The sequence below is a fragment of the Crocodylus siamensis genome, chromosome 5 (genome assembly GCF_052110815.1).
Source record: "Crocodylus siamensis isolate JL-2025a chromosome 5, ASM5211081v1, whole genome shotgun sequence".
NCBI lineage: Eukaryota > Metazoa > Chordata > Crocodylia > Crocodylidae > Crocodylus > Crocodylus siamensis.
In genome coordinates this window covers 176,431,736-176,452,365 of record NC_143399.1, presented here as the reverse complement: position 1 = coordinate 176,452,365, position 20,630 = coordinate 176,431,736, and the positions used below count along the sequence as shown (strand labels likewise).

At 46.0% G+C, this 20,630-nt stretch overlaps 1 protein-coding gene across 1 annotated transcript in view; it reads right to left on the bottom strand.

The window, feature by feature from the left end:
- CACNB2 (calcium voltage-gated channel auxiliary subunit beta 2) overlaps nt 1-18,295 on the bottom strand; it is a 419,711-nt gene extending 401,416 nt beyond the window's left edge. The window contains exon 1 of the mRNA XM_090047239.1: nt 17,960-18,295. Within this exon, the coding sequence (XP_089903365.1) occupies nt 17,960-18,067 (108 nt within the window). The 5' untranslated portion in view covers nt 18,068-18,295. The remainder of the gene's footprint in view (nt 1-17,959) is intronic.
- Between the last annotated feature and the right edge of the window lie 2,335 nt (nt 18,296-20,630).

The window sequence follows — 20,630 nt, the reverse complement described above, 5'->3', positions numbered from 1 at the left end:
AAATGGGCAGTCTCCCTCAAGTTAATGAACACTCACACAAGTAATTGATGGGACTACTTGTATAACTAAGTATGAATAAGTTACCATGCATGAGGAAGGTCTGCAGGTTCATTATTCTTCATTGAGGTCTACAGCAGAGGTTTAATAGAATAATGCTATATATTATTCACACAAGTCAGAAGGATTAGGCAGTATGTTTTTTGGGTTTGGTTTGGTTTGTTTTTTTGTGTTTTTTTTTTGTTTTTTTTTTACAGCTGCTTGAATTATGCTTGCTAGCAACATAAATACCAGAAAAGTGTCCTTTACATCACAGTTCTGAGAAAAATCAGCTGGGAGAAAATATTAAATCTGAAAATAAGTGTTAACTAGGAATGGATTAAGAATATTTTTACCAGATGCCACAAACCTTTTTTCTTTTTTTAAAGAAAAACCACTGACCTTAGTGGGGAAAAAGCAAATGTAAAAAGAAAAAAGGAAAAACCTCAAAGATAGAAATAAGCAAGGAGTAAATACTGTTGAATTCAGTTAGAACCTGTGAGTTGCTGCAAACAAGGAAAGCAAAAGGACACAGTTATATGTACCCAGAGTCAAATGAGTTAAACAATATAAAAGCAGATCCAGAATGAAAGAAATTCTGATAAAGATACTGCTCCGTTACTAGAGCAATATGCCAGATTTATCAAGAGCAATGAAGAAAAAAATTGTGCTATACGTGTTTTTCCTTCCTGTCTTGACACCATCCCTCTGCCTATCACTCTTGCCTGTAATGTTTGCATTATCTACAACTCAGACTATTTGCTAGTTAGCCTCTTTTAAATTTGTCTTTACGTTACCTGGGATCTCCTAATTTAATAGAGCAGAACAAGAAGATCTCTGGAAGTTAACTTTCAACAAATTCTGGAACACTGGAGATGACTCAGAATTGCAGAACTTCAGCACAGCCAGAACAGCAATAAGATCATCTATCCTGGCCAGGTATGTACCTGCCTTCTGACTGACTCAGACTAGCACAGTAAACTACTTCTCAATTTCCCCAGCCACCAATCTCAATAACTTTTCTTTGACCAAAGTGTTTCCTTCAGACATACATTCAGGGTTGGTACCAAAAGACAGAAATTCCCTCACTTTTCCTGATAGATATACAAATAGTTATCACCTCACTGTTTAGGAACGGTGCTGGGTCTTCAGCAAAATTTCTCTTATTTCAGCTTGCAGCCACTGGTCCTCGCTATACCTTTCTCTGGTAGGTTAACAAGTGTTTTAGTATTCATTGTACTCATTGGGCCTGTCTACAAAAGATGCTACACCATCGTAGTGACAAACTATGGCGATGTAGCTTGTCCCTACAGTGACTTGGCATCAGTGAGCACTAACCATGATGCCACCACAACTGCACAGTAGCTCATTGCTACTGCATAGTAGGGCTAAAAACAACCCGTGCACTGCCAGGACTGTGCAGTACTGGTGGGTACTGAGCAGTCATTCAGTACTTGCTTCAGCTCAATGCTTAAAAGTACCAACCGTGCAATCAGGGGCATGTGTAGATGCCGTGGCAATGCGTAAGGGGTGCACAGGAATATACATGCACCCCCTGAGAACACTAGCGTGCTCCCTGACAGCCAGCATTCCCTGATCAGGCAACAAGCAGGAGTGCTGGTGCCCCCCCGAGAGCACTGACCAGGGAGTCGGGGCACCAAGAGAAGAGTGCTGGCACTTTTGGGAGTGCCGCTGGCACTTTCAGGGTTGGCACGTATGACTGGAAGGGGGAGGTTCCCCCCCCCGGTCAACAAAATCAGGGCACCCCCTCCCCTCTGGTTGCTGACTGGCTGGGGGGGGGACGGGGGGAGCAAGTGCCCCCTCTGACTCAGGAGGCACTAGTCAGCCATGTGTAGATGCACCCAGCATCTAAACCAGAAGCTAGAACAACCCAGTAAATGTCTGACACAAGCTGGTATTCCAAAGTGTCTGCCACTGCCCCTACCACCATGGTTTTTCCCTACCACTTTTCCCCTTTCCCAGCTTGACACAGGTGCAGCTGCTCACCAGTCAACCCCAGCAAGGGTGAAACCCTCCACTGCCAGAACACCAGATCCACAAGCTAAACCCAGTGGCATCACAGGTCAGATTTGGCTTGCAGACCTATTTAAAACGGTCACATAAAAGGCATTTTTTTCCAGGCCTTGAATTTTTAGGGGGTTTTAACAGAATTTTTTATGATTCTTTCTTCATCTTATTCAATTTTTTATATCCTTTTTAATGGATACAGTGTAGAGTACATTATTCAACTTAGCAGACAAATATCTAGCAAGAGCCAGTGGCTGGAAGTTGAAGCCAGACAAATTTAGACTGAAAATAAAAGTGCATGTTTTAAAGCTCACTTTTAAACAGTGAGTAAATTAATCATGGGAACAATTTATCAATGCTGTTGCAGATTCTCCATTACTGGAAAATTTTAAATCAAGACTGATTTTTTTTTTTTAATTAAAAGAATGTACTGCTTCAAACAGCTGCAGGGTTTGATTCAGGAAAATCCTACAGACGATGCTACACAGGAGGTTAGACTAGGTGAACACAGTGGTCCCTCCTGGCTTTCAAATGTATAAATCCATGACTGACAAGACTGAAATACTTTCAATGACTTCTCAAATACATTACAGGTCTTTAATGTAAGTTTTGGTCTCCCTCCCACCCTGGCCCCCCAAAAACAAAAACAAACCTTTAGCTCATTAAAGGTAACTTAAAATTACAGAACAAAAAGAGTATATGTTTAAACATGACCCCAGAAAAGAAAATAATGACCAGAAAAAATTAAATAAATAAATAAATAGCCACACATTTCAAAGTATATGGCACCAAAAGGACCCTGTCAGTTTACATATAACAACCAGCAAACCCAACATAATACTTTATGGTTTTTCTCTTAATTTACATTAAGACAATGCTAGACAAAGTATTCAATTGGCTTAACATTTATTTTCTCTTCTTAGATAATAATGTGACTTCACGAATTTTAAACTGCCACAGGTCACTACAGAGTTACGGCTGAGGAACTGGGGAGTGAGAAGAGAGTACCTTTGGAAAACATATGCAAGGCCAAATTAAAAACATATTTTCATTTGATATTCAAATTAGCAGATAAACAAACACATTTATCAATACATATTAAGAATGATTTACCAAATGTATGCATTTTGGTGTCAGAATGAAAAGTAACTACTGTAGTACAGGGAAAGTGACTCAAATACCTGTCAGTTTAACCTTTTCTCAAGTTATCATTAACAGGTACCAAAATTTAGCATATAGAAAAAAAAATTAAAAAAAAAATAAGATGACATATTTAATGTCCGAAAAATTCCTGTAGCAAAAGCCAGAGAAGATGGAAGATTTTAGCTAAGGTAAGCGACAAATATTTGACACCATCAGTAGAACAGAACCAGTAATTTATAGGGATATCTCTATGTAATAATTTATAAATGCAATTCTCCTCTGGTATGATATTTCTCATATTTTGTACCTACTATCTACCAAATGTATCTATAAAATGTTATGGTGTTCAGTTTTGTAATACGTGGTATTACCTCTCTATTCATTATACCACTTTTGGCTGCTTTTCCATTACAAGAATATAAAAATCAGATGTTCCCACTGTTTACAGTGGACACATTGGATTAACAGTTATGTGTCTGCTAAAAAAGTTGGATGTTAGAAATATGGTTAAAGTAGCACTTAACTAACAAGAATAATTCTTCAATCTGCAAAAAATAGCCTATACATTGAACATTATATTGAGACCTAAAAAAGTACGCCAGATGACAAGAACTACTTGTCAGACACTTTGCAATGCAATTGCTTACATCTGCCACTGCATTTTATTGGTTGGGATCTCATTTCAAACATTTTGTCCTAGGGGAAAAAAAGCAGGGGTAGTAATCTAATCTCTACAACCAAAATTAACATGACTTGTTTCCAGGAGTGATCGCAATCCAAATCAATATCAAACTGAAACGTAACTCTATCTTTCACTTCATTTTTGTTATACAGTAGGGTTTGCATTGTTTTACTCAAATGCAAACTGACAATTATACATGAGCACCAGCAAATATATACATTAGAGATGTTCAGCATGATAGTATGATACAATTATATAGTATATATATTATGCTATATACTCAAACTTATTTGGTGCTCTCCAGATCTGATGACTGCATAACTAAAAGAAAAAAAACCCTATGATACAGGATAATGGTTATTCTCATTATACTAATAAGCAATCTTAAACTACACTCCTGCTAATCAGGGGTAGCTGCACGGTGGCACTTCTTGATGCAGCATGGAATCATCAAGTACTCCCTGCATATTGCCAACTCCAAAAATTCAAAAATACTAAAATTTTTTCAAATTCTTATTTTAAAGTAGGCAAAATTAAGATTATTTTTTATATACCCTCTGGTTTGAGCCCTTTCATGTAATCTACTTGTTCTCTAACAATGATGAAGATAAGGACTATGCTGAACTTTCAAGGCTAGCTGAGATTCTCACTTACCTCCAGGATATATGGATTTAAAGGAAAACACAAACTCTCAATAAAACTAAAGAAGTTAAGGCTAGTGATTTTGCTCTTGCATTATTATTCCACTTTTTATGTATATCTTTCACACAAAGCTCTCTTTGTATACACAAACTTATGAACAGGAACTTACAATTTAAAGAAAAACAGTGAACAGACATATTATATAACAGCAATGAACTTACTTCTACACTGCAATCTTGTATACTGTATTTTCTTGCATACAACAGGCCCCAGACTATATGTATCTTGTTTATGAAAGGCAGAATAAAGATAAAAAAAAATCCAGGCTCATGGCTTTATAAGGCAGAGACAGAGTCTAATCTTCAGCAGATGACTCGCCCTCCTTTTCGCTACTGTATGCAAGAAATAGGATATTAAAAGTAGGTATTTTATCTGCTACTGCAAGAAAAAAAGAGCAGTTTGCTACAATTAAATAATTAGAAATAAGGGGTGTATTGTGGCCATGTAGTCATTGGACAAAATAAATAGCTATGCTAGGTAGTCTTTCTTGAACCAATGCACTTTGGAACTGCATGTACTCCTGCACTCTAGAATTTTCCAGCCTGCTTATCACAAACCAGCCCACTCCATGGTAGGTAGGCAAAAGAATGCATAGGCTAACATTAGTTAGGAAAAGACAATGTTCATCTGTTCTTTGGATGAACGTCTACATATGAGCAACCACAATCTGGTGTAAAATAATTTTTACTTGTGTTCATAATACAAAGATTCCAGTCCAGCAAATACTCAAGCATGGGTATAATTTCACTCACAAGAGCACTTCCATTGACTTCATTACACCACTACTTATGCAAGGAAAGCTATACATGAGCTTTAGTGTTTACCAGAGCAGGACTGCAGCTTGGTTTATTAGTCAGATGTGTGAAGTTCTTTTAAAATGGGCTGTGTTGCCATAGACAAAAAACATAACACACACATTTAAATTCTGCTGCTTCCTAAAATACCAGGCAGGCAACGTAAGACCTTTAAAAAAATCTAGCAAAAAACTTTTGTAAAAATTGTTCACCCAACACAATCTTAAAGAAGATGTGTTTTTTCTTATTTTTAGGTTAACGTCACTCTTTACTTGAATCCATCTAATCACATAAGTTATGAAAATAATATTTTTATGTTAAATATGTATACTGGGTTCCCTAAATATTAATAGTTTCATATCCAGTTAATTATTTCTAAGTTATTAGAAACAGATGAGTTTTCCTTTTACCTGATTAAAAACCCATTTTAACAAGATTCTGCCCCAACACACAGAAAGCTTGCATCACAAATTCTTAATTCATTCAGCAGTGCTTCATTCTCCAACATACAAAATAAACAGAATACAGGCTGATCACAGGGATCTTAGTTTTCTTTGTTTAAAAATTCAAAATTCTCTGATTAAAGAACCCAAAATCTGTGTTTTTCCACAACTTAAATGAAACACCACTATTTATCTAAGTATCAGTTGAACACAATATTTTATTGATATACTTACAATTTTAAAGCAGTTTGGAAGCCTACCAGTGCCTCAATCATTATAATAAAATAAATTCTAAATACTTATGTATTTTGGCATTTGATTTTGTTTTGGTTTTTTTTTTATCATAGAAAATCAGAGCTCCTCCTGCCTCCTTCGCTCACCAAGACATTGGGTCCAGCTGTAGCTACCCGCTTCCCCATGCTGTTTTGTGGCATTTGAGTAGTCCTGATATGCTGGTGACCTGCCCCTGCCCCTCACTCCCAACCCACAGCTCCCTCTCCCCCAGCCCTGGCAGTACCCCTCACTCCCAACCCACAGCCCCCTAGCCCTGCCAGTGCCTCCCACCCACAGCCCCTGTCCCCTCAGTCCTGCTGGTGCCTCTCCCTCCCAAACCGCTGCCCCCAATCCCCAGTCCCCTCAGTGCGGGAGGAAGAGGGTAGATGGGGGGAAGGGAGGGTATGTGCATAGGCAATGCATGGGGAAGTGAGGAGGGCACATGACCCCCCCCCTCTCAGATTTCTGTACCCACAGTGGGGAACAGGACTGCAGCCAAGCTGAACCACCTTTAGGCAAAGCTGCCTCTGTGGTGCAGCCGGTGAGACCTGGTGGAAGAGGGAGTACCATGCCACCATGTCCACACCAAGGTGAGGTACAGCAGTGGTAGTACAGTGCTCCCTCCTTCATTGGGTCCTGGAGCTGGTCCATCCTAGCTGCAGCCCCATGCCCTGCCATAGGTACAGAAATCTGAGGCAGGCCACATGCCTCTCCCCACCGCCCCAAAATGCATTGCCTGTGACCCCCCCCACACATACACACACAAGTTGCCTATGCCCCCAAAGACGTCCCTGGAGGGAGCTGCAGGAGTGGCTCTCCACCACATTGCCTGGCTGCCACATGCATGTATGTGCATGTGGCACCTCCTGCTCCCTGCCTCCCCAGCCCCAAGAGGCTCTTTCAGGCTGGAACTCTGTCAGCTTGCAAGGGGATCCCACCGTTTTTGGGTTTTTCTCTTTTAAGATAAAAATCTGCATTTTTTCTCCTTTAAAAGGTAAAATCTACATTTTTTCATGTTTTTCGACAGCAAATGGAAAACCCAGATCCCTACTGATCACCATAGGCAAAACGCAATGTTAAGTAACATTTGGAAGACCAAGTCTAAAAGGCCTCAAATAACTTGCACTCTACAATCAGTAAACCAGTTGACGATTTAAAATGAATAACCACTGCAATTTGTGTTAGTTCTTATATCAAAACAGAAAAAGTCAGCATATTTAGTATATTCAGTAGCAGCTGATTCCCAACCCAAACTGCTACATAATGGACAAAACAGTGCCAGGCACTAAAAATGATATAAAAAAGTTAGTGGCAGAGCTAACATGATAAAAGCAGGCATGTTGGCCTCCTTCAAAGACCTGAAGATGGATGTAGAGTATTTAGAGAGCAGAGTCACTGAAGTGGACAAAAGTGATGATGCAGGGAAGGAGCTGGCATGAATTAAGCACAGAGAAAACAAAAATAAAGAGCTAAAATGAAGATTAAATGATGTTAGAGTCTGGAATGAAGGACTAACCAAGAACAAGAGTTTCTACAACAATGGGGAAGAGTTATCCTAAAAGATTTGTGGAATATTTTAATAGAGAATTGCTAGAGGGGGTAGAGAATGTTTCTGTAGAACAGACAGAAAATGCTGTTTTTTCCTCCCTCTGCAGCAGGATTTAACACCAAGAAATTTATGAGTATACATATAGTGGATAACAAAGAACAGAGCTTTAGGGAAATGCAGGACATGCAGATCTAACCAGACCATTCAGTTCCAGAACAACGCATTTCCACTGTCAGTAACCTCATCTAGTGAGGGTGAGGTACATTAAAATCTTTATACTTGGTCCAATGCCAGATGTATCTTATCTCAAAAGCAAGTGTTTCAAGCACTTCAGCCATGAGACTCCATAGATTCTTGCCCCTAATCAGATACAGTAAGTGCTCAAAATCATTTATTAGGCTTACAGATAGAAAAATGTCATAAGTATCCTAATTTCTCCTTTTACCATAGAAGATATTCTCATTTCACTGGTAGCCCCTATATGCAGCTATTCATTGGCTACAGAGGCTGCTAGCCAAAGCCCACAGTCTCCATTACAGACATTTTATTGCAGGGGTGGGCAAAATATGCCCCATGGGCCAGATTCAGCCCACCAACTGATTGGATCCAGCCCATGGGTCCTGCTCCCAGGACCTAATGCCCATAGGAGGTGCCCACCAGTTGATTGGATCCAGCCCAAAGCTGCCCCTGCAGTGCTCCACATAAGGCCAAGCTCCACCTGAAGCAGCCAGTGCTGCACTCCTGCCCGCGTCCGCTGGGCCCGGTCCAAGTCAGAGTTCACAGCTTCTGGCAGGGCTGCCACTAGTTACCCGAGTGCTGCTTGCCTCCCCACACCTCCAGTGGTGGCTCCTCCTCCTTCCCCTGCAATGTCACTCTGGATAGGGGGGTAGCTTCAGCTAAGTAGCTCCTGCCCCACTGTGCAGGCTTCAGCTCCTGGCTGACTTCCACCCACTCCACCCATCCAGCATGATGAGCAGCCACCTGCAGGCAGGCAGGTGGAATGGATAAAAGGCAACCAGGAGCTGGAGCCAGAGTCCCACATGTTGGGGCAGGAGCCACCCAGCTGAAACTCCTCCCCTACCCAGAGCATCACAACAGGGGCAGGAATAGGAGAAGCTGCCGCTGGAGGTGATGGGGAGCCAAGCAGCACCTGGGTAGCTGCAGCTGCACTAGGAGCAGCCCCATCAGTAAGCCATGAGCGCTGGCTGGGGCCAGGTTAGTGGGTGCGGGCAGAAGCATGGGGCAGGACTCAGCCCCACGCAGAGCACTGCAGTAGCAGCTGTGGACTGCCTGGGCAAGTTCTATTGCATGCACACTGTCCCCGCTCCCTCCCCTCACCCCCAGCTGGCTCCCAGGACCTAGTGCCCGGGCAACTGCTCCCCCTCCCACCCCTTGTGCACGCGTGCGCGCACACACACACACACACACACACACACATATATATGCCCCCCATAGACCCTCCCACAGAGGCAGAGCCACAATCCACTCCCTGCATGCCCCTGCCTGCAGAACCTGCGCCAGGGGCATGTGGGTAGCAGATCATAGCTCTGCCCTGGGCCCCAGCTCCATGCTGTCACCAGTCTTGCCCACCCATCCTGGTCCCAAATACTGCTCCTGCCACCTCCCCATGGCCCTGTCCCACACAGGGAGTTTTGGTGAGTTGTTGCATGGCAGGAGCAGTGCTGACCCAACTTGTGGCAGCTTAACAAAAACTCCCTGTTGTGGCCTGTAGGCCCAATAATTGCTCACCCCTGTTCTGCTTTGCCTGGCAGACCCATCCTAACACTCTAATCTGAATCCAATACAGGACAGATCTATTCTCCTTCTGTGTCAGCCTATGATATGCTGTTGCCATTAGAAACATCTGGGCTGTAAGGTTTCCAGAGGGTCAGGACTCACCATATAGACACTCTCCATTTCTAACATCCATTCTCTATTGACCAGGAGGAGGTAGAACATGGTATGCCCTCCTCCCACAGACCACCTCTCCTCCTAACTGCCATGAAACCCTCCTAACCCTTCCAACCTACACTACCCTAGAGATAAGTTGTCAGTGTAAGGCTAAACAGATTAATCATCACACCATTGATCAGGACCTCTTTGTCTTCAGTTCCAGTAAAAGAAGCATCCCTGGGTTTTTAGGCCTATGAGCCTATTTCAGTGTGCCATTTATACTGTAGACCACACACCTGCTCTTATTCATGTCCTGGAAGAAGTCACATAGAAAACTTGAGCAGAAAGAAAGAAAGACCTAGAAGGGGACTGTCCTCAGTGAGGCAGAAAACTGGACATGAAGAGACCTCAAGGAAAGCCTCCCTCAGCTAAGGAGGCTGGAAAACCCTGGAAACAAGGTCTAGGAGAAGTTCTGCAGGGACAGTGAGACTTCCTTTGACTGACTGTGTTACTTGGAATCTTGGGACTTATGTTGGTAGAGAAAGCACCGAGTAGAGGAACTGGAATGGTAGAGTTTGGAGCATAATGCCTTCTTTTCTGCAGGGGGTGGGGGAGGGGAGTAAAATCTCTGAAGCTCTGTGAAATCCTGTTCAAATTTCTGATTCAAGGGAAAAAAAGGAAGTAAAACCAGATTGCTTCAGACTGAGCCAACAACTTGGGCTGTGTAGCAGCATAGCAGAGCAGTTGGCCTGCAGAGGAAGATTTTGGGGAGCGGGATGTGGAATCATGGCAGCATGTGCTGCCAGGAGCCTGGTCTGTCCCACTCTGGGGCAGGGGAGGCAGACTGCCTGTGGCTACAGTTGATAACATGCAATACTTAAGTGAGAAACAAATGCTTCTGGAAGAAACTGGTTACATAGGTCCAACCTAATATACATAAAAACCAAGATTCTGGAGACTGGACCTGTCAAGAAGTTGGAGAAAAAACAGGAGAAATAAAGTTAAGCAAACAGCACTGGTTTACATTCTAAAGCCGTTGTGATTTTTTTCCCCAACAAAGGAGCGCAAGACTGGAACAGTGTTTTGGTTAAGAAAAAACACCACCTCCCGCAGGCAATCATATTGAAAAAGGGGAATCTGGTGTTGTCTCTTCTCTGTAATAATTTGCCGTATTTAAAACATTGTCATCTTGGAGTTGGTAATCTAAGAAGACTGATAGTTTAGCATAAAGCACTCAATATACAGTTAAAACATTGTTCATAATCAGTTAAATGGAGGAAGACATGTTCTCTGTCTATGAACTGTAGCGTCAGCTTCTTAGTACAGATAAATGAAGGTTTTGTAACAGAATATTTAAGTAACAGGCAAAATGGAGTACAGGACCTAACCTCAGGGCTGCAGAAAGGCTAAACGCTTGGCTAAACGCTTGCCTAGAGTATACACTTAAACTCAATGTAAACAATGCTTTTTAAGTTCACTGCACTGTTTAATAGGCAGTTTAGAGGCAGTTATTAGAAGCCTGGCAAATGAGAGGAGCTAATCAGTTTCTGGGTTGCCAACACCACAGAACAAACAGATCCCTGCATTTAAGGTGCACTGTTCACAGCTGTAGGTGCCTAGTATTAGTGATCCTAGGCTCCCCTCATTCTCCAGGCTTTTCATAGAAGCCCTTTGACACCTGCTTCCCTTTCCTGAACTATGCGGCACTTAAAAAGAGTACAATTAGACACAAAGTAGACAGTTTGGCTAGGGACAGACATTCAAAAAGCTGGAGCCTGAATTGATTCAATATTTGCATGTTAGTCTAACCCGAGATTGAACCAATTTTAGAGGGAACAGGCATTCACTTTTGTCTCTGGAAATGCAGGCACATGCCTGCAGTGGCTCAGGCCAGAAGCCGGAGGGCCCTAGAGCAAGCCCTCAGCTGGGGGGAAACTAAGCTGATGGAAGGGGCATGGCCAGGCCCAGGCAGGCCTGAGTGTGATTGGGAAGGGGTTTAAACCCCAACCTTGGCCTTCAGGGATCCCAGCTGGGGTCTGCCTGGAGGGGAAGGGGAGAAGCAGCCCCTATCAGGGGTCTCCTAGCCCCCCCATCCCCACTCACTTGCTGGCTGGTGGCAGGAGTGGAGGCAGGACCAGATGCCAGTAGCTGAGGGGAAGAGGATGTCTAATCCCCGCATTGCACCGAAGGCAGTGCAAGCACCAGTAGGCTCTGTTCATGTACCCAGGGTCATGCACCCAGGGCCACAGAGGCCAGACACCAGTAGCCTGAGTGGAAAGGGGAGCTGCTACAGGCCAGGCACTACCTACGTCCCTGGGCCACAGGACCAGGCTGGAATGGACTGGGCTGCACTCCTGTGGCAGTCCATTGCGTCCCCCCACTACTGCCTATGCCCCTGGCCCACAACAGCCCACCCCAAGCACCCAGCAATTCCACAAGCAAGCAGTAGTGCTTCATCTCTGCCCACCGTCATAGTTTGTTCTGCCGCCACTGCCTCTAGGAGAGAAAAAGAGGGGTCGGAGAGCTGTGCTTCAGCTTCAACCTGCCTGCAAACCACAGCCCCTGTGTGGGGCTGGAGACAGGAGGTGGCAGGCATTGCCCCCTGCCCCCTAGAGCCACCCCAAACTAAGCCGTGCTGCTGCAGTGGGAGGCAGCACAGAGTCAGCCTGCATAAGCAGCCTCAGCTCCCTAACCCCTGCATCCAGGTCACATCTCTCCACTCCACCCTGCCACTGGCTGGCCACTCCTTGAAAGGACTCAGCCCAGTCACTGTAGTGTGGGCCCTGCCAGAGGAGATTTTCAGCATGGGACGGAACCAGTGCTGTGTTGGTGCCTGCACTGCTGCTGCCTGTAATGAGGGGATTACCTCCCCCCCCCACCGCTTCCCTTACCCTCGGGCTGCTGGTGTCTGGCTACTGTGGCTCCGGGTGCACAAGCATAGCCTTTCAGTGCCTGTGCCCCACTTCCCCTGCAATGGGGGGATTAAACCCCTGCTTCCTCTCAGGTTGCTGGCGTCTGGCTGTGCCCCCACTCCTGCTGCTGGAACAGGGAGGGGGTTGAGGGGCTGAGGATACCTGGCAAGGGCTACTGCCCCCTTGCCAGGCAGATCTGGCAGCAATCCAGAGCAAGGTTTCCCACCTCCACCTCTTTTGCAGTCATGCAGAGCGGTGACAGAGCTCTGGCTAGGGAAGAGAGGGGTGAGGCTAACCCTGCTCGGCTAGAATAGACAGCCCAGCACAGCCCAGCCCAGGGCTGCAGAGCATGCTGGGGGGACTCTGATTTAACTTAAACCAAGAAGGGGTCTGGGACAGAAGTTCCATAAACCAAGCTGACCTCAATCAGTTAAACCTGGCTGAATGTAGTATCAGACTTATCTCAAACTAGTTTTGGCCATTTTGAAACTGGTTTATGTGCACTGAACTTCTGTTCTATTACAGGTTTAAACCAGTTTCTGATCACTTAAACTGGTTTGTATGCAACTTCTGTCCCTAGCCTTTCAGTCCCTACCATGATGTTATGAATTAGTGTGCTGACAGATGCTTATACACTCAAGTAGTCTATATCTTTAACCTGTATACAGATTATTAATGCTTGTTACAATGTAAGCAAGAAATAACAGAACTGAAACTCATGTTGTATTATGCAGTTAGGTGAATTACGCACATATCTGGTTAACATAAATCAGTTCCATTATAGTAGGGCACCAGAGGGCAACGTAATAAATCTGGTGCTGCTCTGCAGGCTCCTCATTATAGGAAAATAAGTCAGTAAGAAGGGGGAAAAAAGATCTGTGGCAATTAGGAAGATGGTGAGAGACCTGGGAGAAAAGCAATTAATGTAGCTATCACTATGACCAGACAAGGATATTGAGCCCTTTAAGAAGATTGTCAACAACATGTACAGACAGCAAAACAAGCATTATATCATGCCTAGCTTCATGACTTCAATTTCTCTCCACCAGAAATGAACCTGGGGGATGGATCTGAAATCAACCTCATTCAAGCCGAGAACAACCATATATAATACCCGATTATTTATTTACTGGATCAGAGCCTGCACATTCACATTAGAAGTAAAAGAAAGATTCCCTGGAACACTGAAGCCCCTTGACATGGAAGTAGGAAAAACCTATTATCAAAAAAAAGTCATCAGAACATGGCTAGGCTTTCAGAAGTTATAACTGGAAGTGAAAGGAATATCCCAAATGAGCAGGTATGTGCTTTCATTTGCAATTAGTTAAGTCTTGGGAACCAAATTGTTGAAGTTGTATAAGGAAATAAGAAAAAGAACAAAATGAAGCAACAGGAAAAGGGGTAAACATTCTTTTTAGATATTATACTCCTCCACCTCTGTCCCCTGGCAGGTTATTCTATAGTTCATAGAATCATAGAAGTCGGGTCAGAAGGGACCTTGTAGATCTTCAAGTCTGACCCCCTGCCTGGGCAGGAGAAAAAACTGGGCTCAAATGATCTCAGCCAGGTAGGCATCAAGCTTCCTCTTAAAGGCTCCCAGGGTAGGAGCCAGCACCACTTCCCTTGGAAGTTGGTTCCAGCTCCTAGCCGCCCTAACTGTGAAGTAGTTCTTACGGATGTCCAATCTAAACCTACTCTCCAACAACTTGTGGCCGTTATTCCTTGTTATGCCAGGGGGCACTCGGGGAAACAAAGTCTCTCCCAAACCCTTCTGGTCCCCCATAATGAGTTTATAGATTGTCACCAGGTCCTCCCTCAACCTTCTCTTGTGAAGGCTGTACAGGTTCAGGCCCCGCAGTCTCTCACTGTAGGGTCTGCCCTGCTGTCCCCAGATCATGCGGGTGGCCCTTCTCTGGACCCCCTCAATGTTGTCCACATCCCTCCTGAAGTGGGGTGCACAGAACTGGACACAGTACTCCAGCTGTGGCCTGACCAGTGTTGCATAGAGGGGGAGGATCATGTCCTTGGCCCTGCTAGAGATGCACCTGTGGATGCACGACAAGGTCCCGTTAGCCCTGCCAACTGTGACCTCGGATTGTCGGCTCATGTTCATCTTGGAGTCAATAATGACTCCAAGATCCCTTTCTGCCTCCGTGCTTTCAAGAAGTGCATTTCCCATCTTATAAGTGTGCTGCTGGTTACTCCTGCCCAAGTACAGTACCCTGCACTTGTCAGTATTGAAGCGCATCCTGTTTTTGCTAGCCCACCCCTATAACCTATCCAAGTCTTGCTGCTGTCTTTCCCTCCCTACTAGTGTGCTCACCTCACCCCAAATTTTGGTATCATCAGCGAATTTAAACAGGTTACTTTTCACCCCGTCGTCCAAATCACTGATAAAGCGATTGAACAGCACTGGCCCAAGAACCAAGCCCTGGGGGACTCTGCTGCCCACTTCTCCCCAGGTCGAATATGACCCGTCCACCACCACCATCTTAGTACGACCCTTCGACCAATCTGCAATCCATCTGACTGTGTAGGCATCAATGCCACAGTCATCCAATTTCTTAATGAGGATGGGGTGGGAGACGGTGTCAAAGGCCCTGCTGAAGTTCAGAAAAACTACATCCACAGCAACACCTGCATCCAATGCTTCTGTGACCTGATCATAAAAGGCAATCAGGTTGGTCTGACATGACCTGCCCCTAATGAAACCGTGCTGGTTGCCCTTCAGCATCATCTCTGAGGCCAGCCCATCGCAGATGCGCTCCATGATGATCTTCTCATGTTGATCACTGCAGGGCTTCAGGAGCCTTCCTTTCATGCATCCCTCTTTAACCACTAATAGACATGACTGTTTACTATACAGAGAGATGGTCTTTGTCCCAAAGAGCTTTTTAGCAGAGTTTCAGCAAGACTTCCATGATCAGTGCCTCAAAGTGATTTCATTTTCTTGCAAAATATTGGAAAACCGTATTAGACCACTATGCAACAAATCATCTTCCATACTACTGGAAACAATAGTAACAAAAGCACAAGCTATCAGCAATCACACTGGCTCTTCAACAGAGCTATGACTTAGCTTATGAAACTCTCCTCTCCAGAACTGGCTTTCCAAAATTGGGGTTTGTGGAAAACCTGCCTTAAATGGAGAAGCTGATTTCCTGCCCAGAAAAGCAGCAATGGCATTTCTATTCATGCAGTGCTGAGGAAGCAAATAGACTTCATGGCTTATCAGAACCTGCCTTGGCATCTGGTAATTGCTATTCATGCAACAGGTGTTAACCACCCATTCCCTTTTCATGTTTCAATAATCATGATCCTTTCTTATGAAGTTTTACTGCAAAATTTGCACTCCTGGTCTCTCTTCTCCTTAGTCCTGAAGACTATTTTTAGATTTCTTTGAAATCCTAGTTCTCCCATGGACCCCAGGCTTCAGCAGCAGCTACAGTTTCAGCTTTTGGCAGAGCAGCCAACACTTCAGGGTTAAAACTGTAGGTTTTGCCACAGCAGCAAAGGGAGTGAGAGCGAGCTGAGGATCAGACTCTGTCCTTGTTGTATGCAGACATAATGCTGGAAAAATCTTTTTTTCTTCATTTTGCCATCCCAAAAACAAGCTGCATGTCTTATTTGGCAGTGCGTGATTTATGCAAGAAAATACAGTATAGAGTTGGTTCTGTCCCTGTCTAGCAGGAATGATATCATTCCTGGCAGCAGCACTTCTGAAAGAATAATTCAAGAAGTGATGTTATACCATAAACTTTTTCCCCCTCTAATATCTTTGCTGAGAACAAAATATTTAAAAAAAATATTTACCATGATCATACCACATGATAACCCTATACATACCTTATACACATGAGGGTAAGGTGGGTATTTCTGGAGTACATTTAAAATATTGCAGTTAATAGGTCACAAATCCTGCATTCAGCCACCCTATTTTTAGTAATATCAATGCAAAGTTTTTATTGCATGCATATTTAGGGGTTTTTTTCCAATGATGATATTTCAAAGTCAAAAGAATGGTCTTTCAAGTATTGTGAGATGCTAAAGAATTACTTTAATATTTGAATAATAAAGTTTGTTTCCAATAACCTGGAAACTCTTGATGAAACAGGTTTGCATATGGTTAAGGATATGTAAGGCTAAGAAAGAAAAGACCACTCTGTCACCTGATGAACCTTGGTTCAGTGAAGTGGAATTTGACTGTATTTATGAAAAGATGTATTATCCACCACTCCCTCCAGAGGTGGTACAATCACCTACCCTGGAGAGCAAGAAAAAGGATTTGATGTGCACCTTGCACTTTGTCTTTCCTGCCCAACTGCATGGGGGCTGGACCCAATGATCTCGTGAGGTCCCTTCCAGCCCCTAACATCTATGAATCATTCACCATTATGAAAAATGGAGATTCACGCATTCAGAAAACAACGATATGAATGAGAATACAAGCATGGGACCTCACAGACAAATAAAGGCTGTTAGTTTTCACTTTTGTAGGTGGATTGTAGTTAAAATCAGCAGTGGACATGGGCTCACATCAGAAAACCACCATGAAATTTGGCAATTATCTGTTGGAAGTGTCTCTCTGCTCAGGACAGGACAGACATGAGAAGAGCAGAGATGAGAAATCAGGCGCCTTGGCACTGCCTTGTGGAGAAGCTTGCAGAGCTTGGAGCCCTACAGCGTTGTTCCTGACTGTAGCTCCAGAAGCAAAGCAAAGAAAACACCCACGTGGTCTCTTTTAAAATCACAAGCTAATGTCCAAATAGGTTGTTTCCTTTTCTTTTCTTATTCGATCATCTCTGATTTTTTTTAAAGAAGGTGAAGTCTAGAGTTATTTGCCAGTCTGCCCCCACTTTCCACGTGGCAACATTTCTAACCCACCCCATTGTGGCCAAGTGGGGCTTCCTTTTCAACTAAAATGAGGGATCAGAGATAGGTGCAAAGGCGACCAAAAGCCATCATCAGCCCAAAACGGGGACAGGGAACCCGGCGCTCCGTCTTTTAACGAGAACCAGAGCATTCCTGAAACACGCAGGCAGATTTTTACCACGCTCAGCCTGGGCTTAAAAATAGCAGCCTCAGGCTAAACAACCGAGGAGCGTCAAGCTGGCAGAGATGTGGTGCAACCGCGCACGAGCCCGCCTCACAAAACACGGGGTCCTGAGGAGGTGCGTTAGCCTCCATCACACACGCACACAAATCCAGCCCCCTTCAGCAACTTCCCTGCTGAAGCAACCTGCGCGGGATGCTCCTCGTTTTCTCCTGGAGGCTGGAAGCGGCCGAAGAGGGAGCCTGGCCCGCGCCCCTGCCCGCCTGGGCGAGCCGGGGGCGCCCCCGGGCGCGGGGGCCCCGGCCGGCAGACTTCCGCGGGGCAGCCCGGCTGTCCCCTGCCCCTGGCCGGAGGGGCTGCACCCGCGCGAGCCGGGGCGCGCTTGGAGCCGCGCCCTGCCCTGAGGGCACCACGCGGCCCATGGGGGACCCCTCCCCTGCCCCGCGCCTACCTGCGCGGCCGCCGCTGCGGGCAGGGGGTTGTCCAGCAGCTCCATCTGCAGCTCCTGCGCCGCCGCCGCCGGGGTGGGAGGCGATTTGGACATGTCGCTTTGGACCATTGGAGAGGAGTCCCGGGCAGCCGCTGCCAGGAGCCGGGCACAGCCCCGCGGGCGCGGGCGCGGGCGCGGGCTCCTCAGCGCCGGGCCATCCGGCCAGCAGCGCGCGGGCCGATGCGGGCGGGCGCGGGGCTGCGGCGTCCGGCTCCGGCGCCGGCGACTGGAGCGCGGAGCGCAGGGAGCGGGCACCGGCGTCGCCGGGCGAGGGTGGGGGCGGGGGCGGAGGCAAGGGGGAGGCGCGTCGGGCCGGGGGAAAGTGACAGCGACCATCGCCCTGCTGCGGGGCCGGGCCGGGGTCTCCTCCCGCGGGACCCGCCCCACCAGCCCCGGCTCGGGCTCCGGCTCCCCGCGGGCGGGCCTGGACCCCCGCCCCCGGGCAGAGCCGGCACCTCGCGGCTGCCGCGGGCTCCTTTTATGGGCATCGCTATTGTTGCCGCCGCGGGCGGGGCGCGCCTCTGCCCGGGGCCTCCGCGCGAGGGCGAGGCTCGCCGCGCCTCAGGGCAGAGGCTCCCCCTCCCCCCCGGGCAAACTTTCACAGCAGGGCCAGCTCCAGGCCCGCGGCAGGCGGCGTCTCCCCCCGCCCAGCCCGCTCCGCGGCTCGTGGGGCGCGGGAGCAGCGCAGCGCTGCCTTTCTGCTGGGCTTCTGGGGCTGCTCCAGCCACGTCCCCAGGTGCCCAGAGGGCCAAGAAAAAGGAGGGCAGACGTCCTGTTAGCATCCCGAAGGGTCCTGCACGGGCTGGAGCAGGGGCCAGCCTCGTGTTTGGACCGAGTGCCAAAAACACCCCAAAACGCAGCGTGGCAGGGGCAGATGGTGAAGGGCCAACCCTTGCAGCGGCAGCACAACCCCGGCGCCTTCCCCGCCGTCCACCCTGAGGCGCAAGCGCCAAGCAAAACGCTTGTGCCAAGGGATGCCTCCCTCTGGGCTAGAGGCAGAGATATAGCCCTTTCAGCACTTTTGAAATGCATCAGGCCTGTCACTAAAACAGCTCAGGCAGCACGAGGGCTGGCACACTCTGGAGGCCCTCCCTGCCTGTGGAAATGACAACGCCTATGGACTACCTCGGCTGGCCACCCTGGCCAATGCAACCAACGCTGGGCACCACTGTTTTAGGGTTAGGAGTGCTGGTTAGCAGGGATGGGAATGGCCCTGGAACGCATTAACCACCTTTGAGAAGGAGATTTATTTATCTCACCTAGTAAAGGGAGAAGTATAGTGGTGGCAACGGCCTTAGAGAAGGTACAATGCATAAAGCCGCTCTTCCAATCCACCACTTTGGGGTGGGGCTCAGCACTGGAGATGAAAAACAAGAACTCCAACCATCCTAAACCTTGATTAATTTGGGATCACAAGGACATAAGAAGCAATTCTATACTAGAAGCCAGAAAACAAGTGAAAAAGCTCCTTCGTCTTCCAAAAATGCCTTCAACCTCTCCCCAGACAGCCTAGCAAAGAATCAGTTTGTACCCTTTTTCATAACTGTCCCTGAACACCCGCTCTTTTGGTTTGGTGCTTATAGATTTTACAGTAGTTCAGTGCTAGCATTGTAGTATCTTGCTGGGACTGGCTGCTTGAAGACATTCAGATTTACACCTGTAGTACTATGGAAAAAAAGTGTAGATAAATATCTTTGCCAGGATCATTGTTTCTGCAGTGTAGGATTGTTCTGAATGATGGGCATCTGGTAAGTCCTCACTGCATCTACTTTATCATGGACTTTCAGACTTTATCACAATTATTTACTCCTTTGTCACTTCCAGATTTCACTTCAGCAGTGATGCCTAGAACTGGTCTCATTTGAGCAGTGCATCTAGAATGGCACATGCTATTTTTAAGTGGAGTATCTCATAGGTGTTTGGTTGAAAACAACCAGCTGCCTTCAGTATATAAAGCCTTCAAGAGGTTTGCTAGAATCTGGATAGCTAAGAGACTGCATCTGTCCTTAAGCCATTTTTCTATGGAAGAGATTAACAAAGATACTTGGCTGTTATACTTATTGCTATGAACTGGAGTTCCTAGAAGGACATTATATACAAGGGACACTCGGCTTCAACATGTAATCTCCCATCTTAGTCTAGGCATACTGCAAGGCCATCTTTCCCTCAGCACACATTTGGGGAGAGGGTAAGTGAATGTTTGAATGTTCCTCATGTATGTATGTGAATATTTTGTATTATGAATGGACACACATTACTTGTAGTTTGAACAGACAAATGAAACTCTGAGAATCAGATTTCCCATAAAAAAAAAAATCCTGTGGTTTATGTATGTGAAATTTGACCAAGACTTTTTTTCCCTGAAAGAAAAGAAAAAAACAAAGCACTAGTACATGAAGTGATTAATGTCTCCTTTCCAAGGCATCACGACTAAACCACTTTTGTAACATCTAATCACGCTTAAATGGATGCTTTTATTATTTAAGATATTGTCAGACTTCTTGAGTATCTTGGATAACACTCATATTTGGAGGGGTGTTTTGTTTTGGGTTCAGGTTTTGGGAGTTTGTTTAAAAATCAAACATGCTGACCCAGCAAATACTCAAACCTTGATCTCCCAATGTTGATGCAA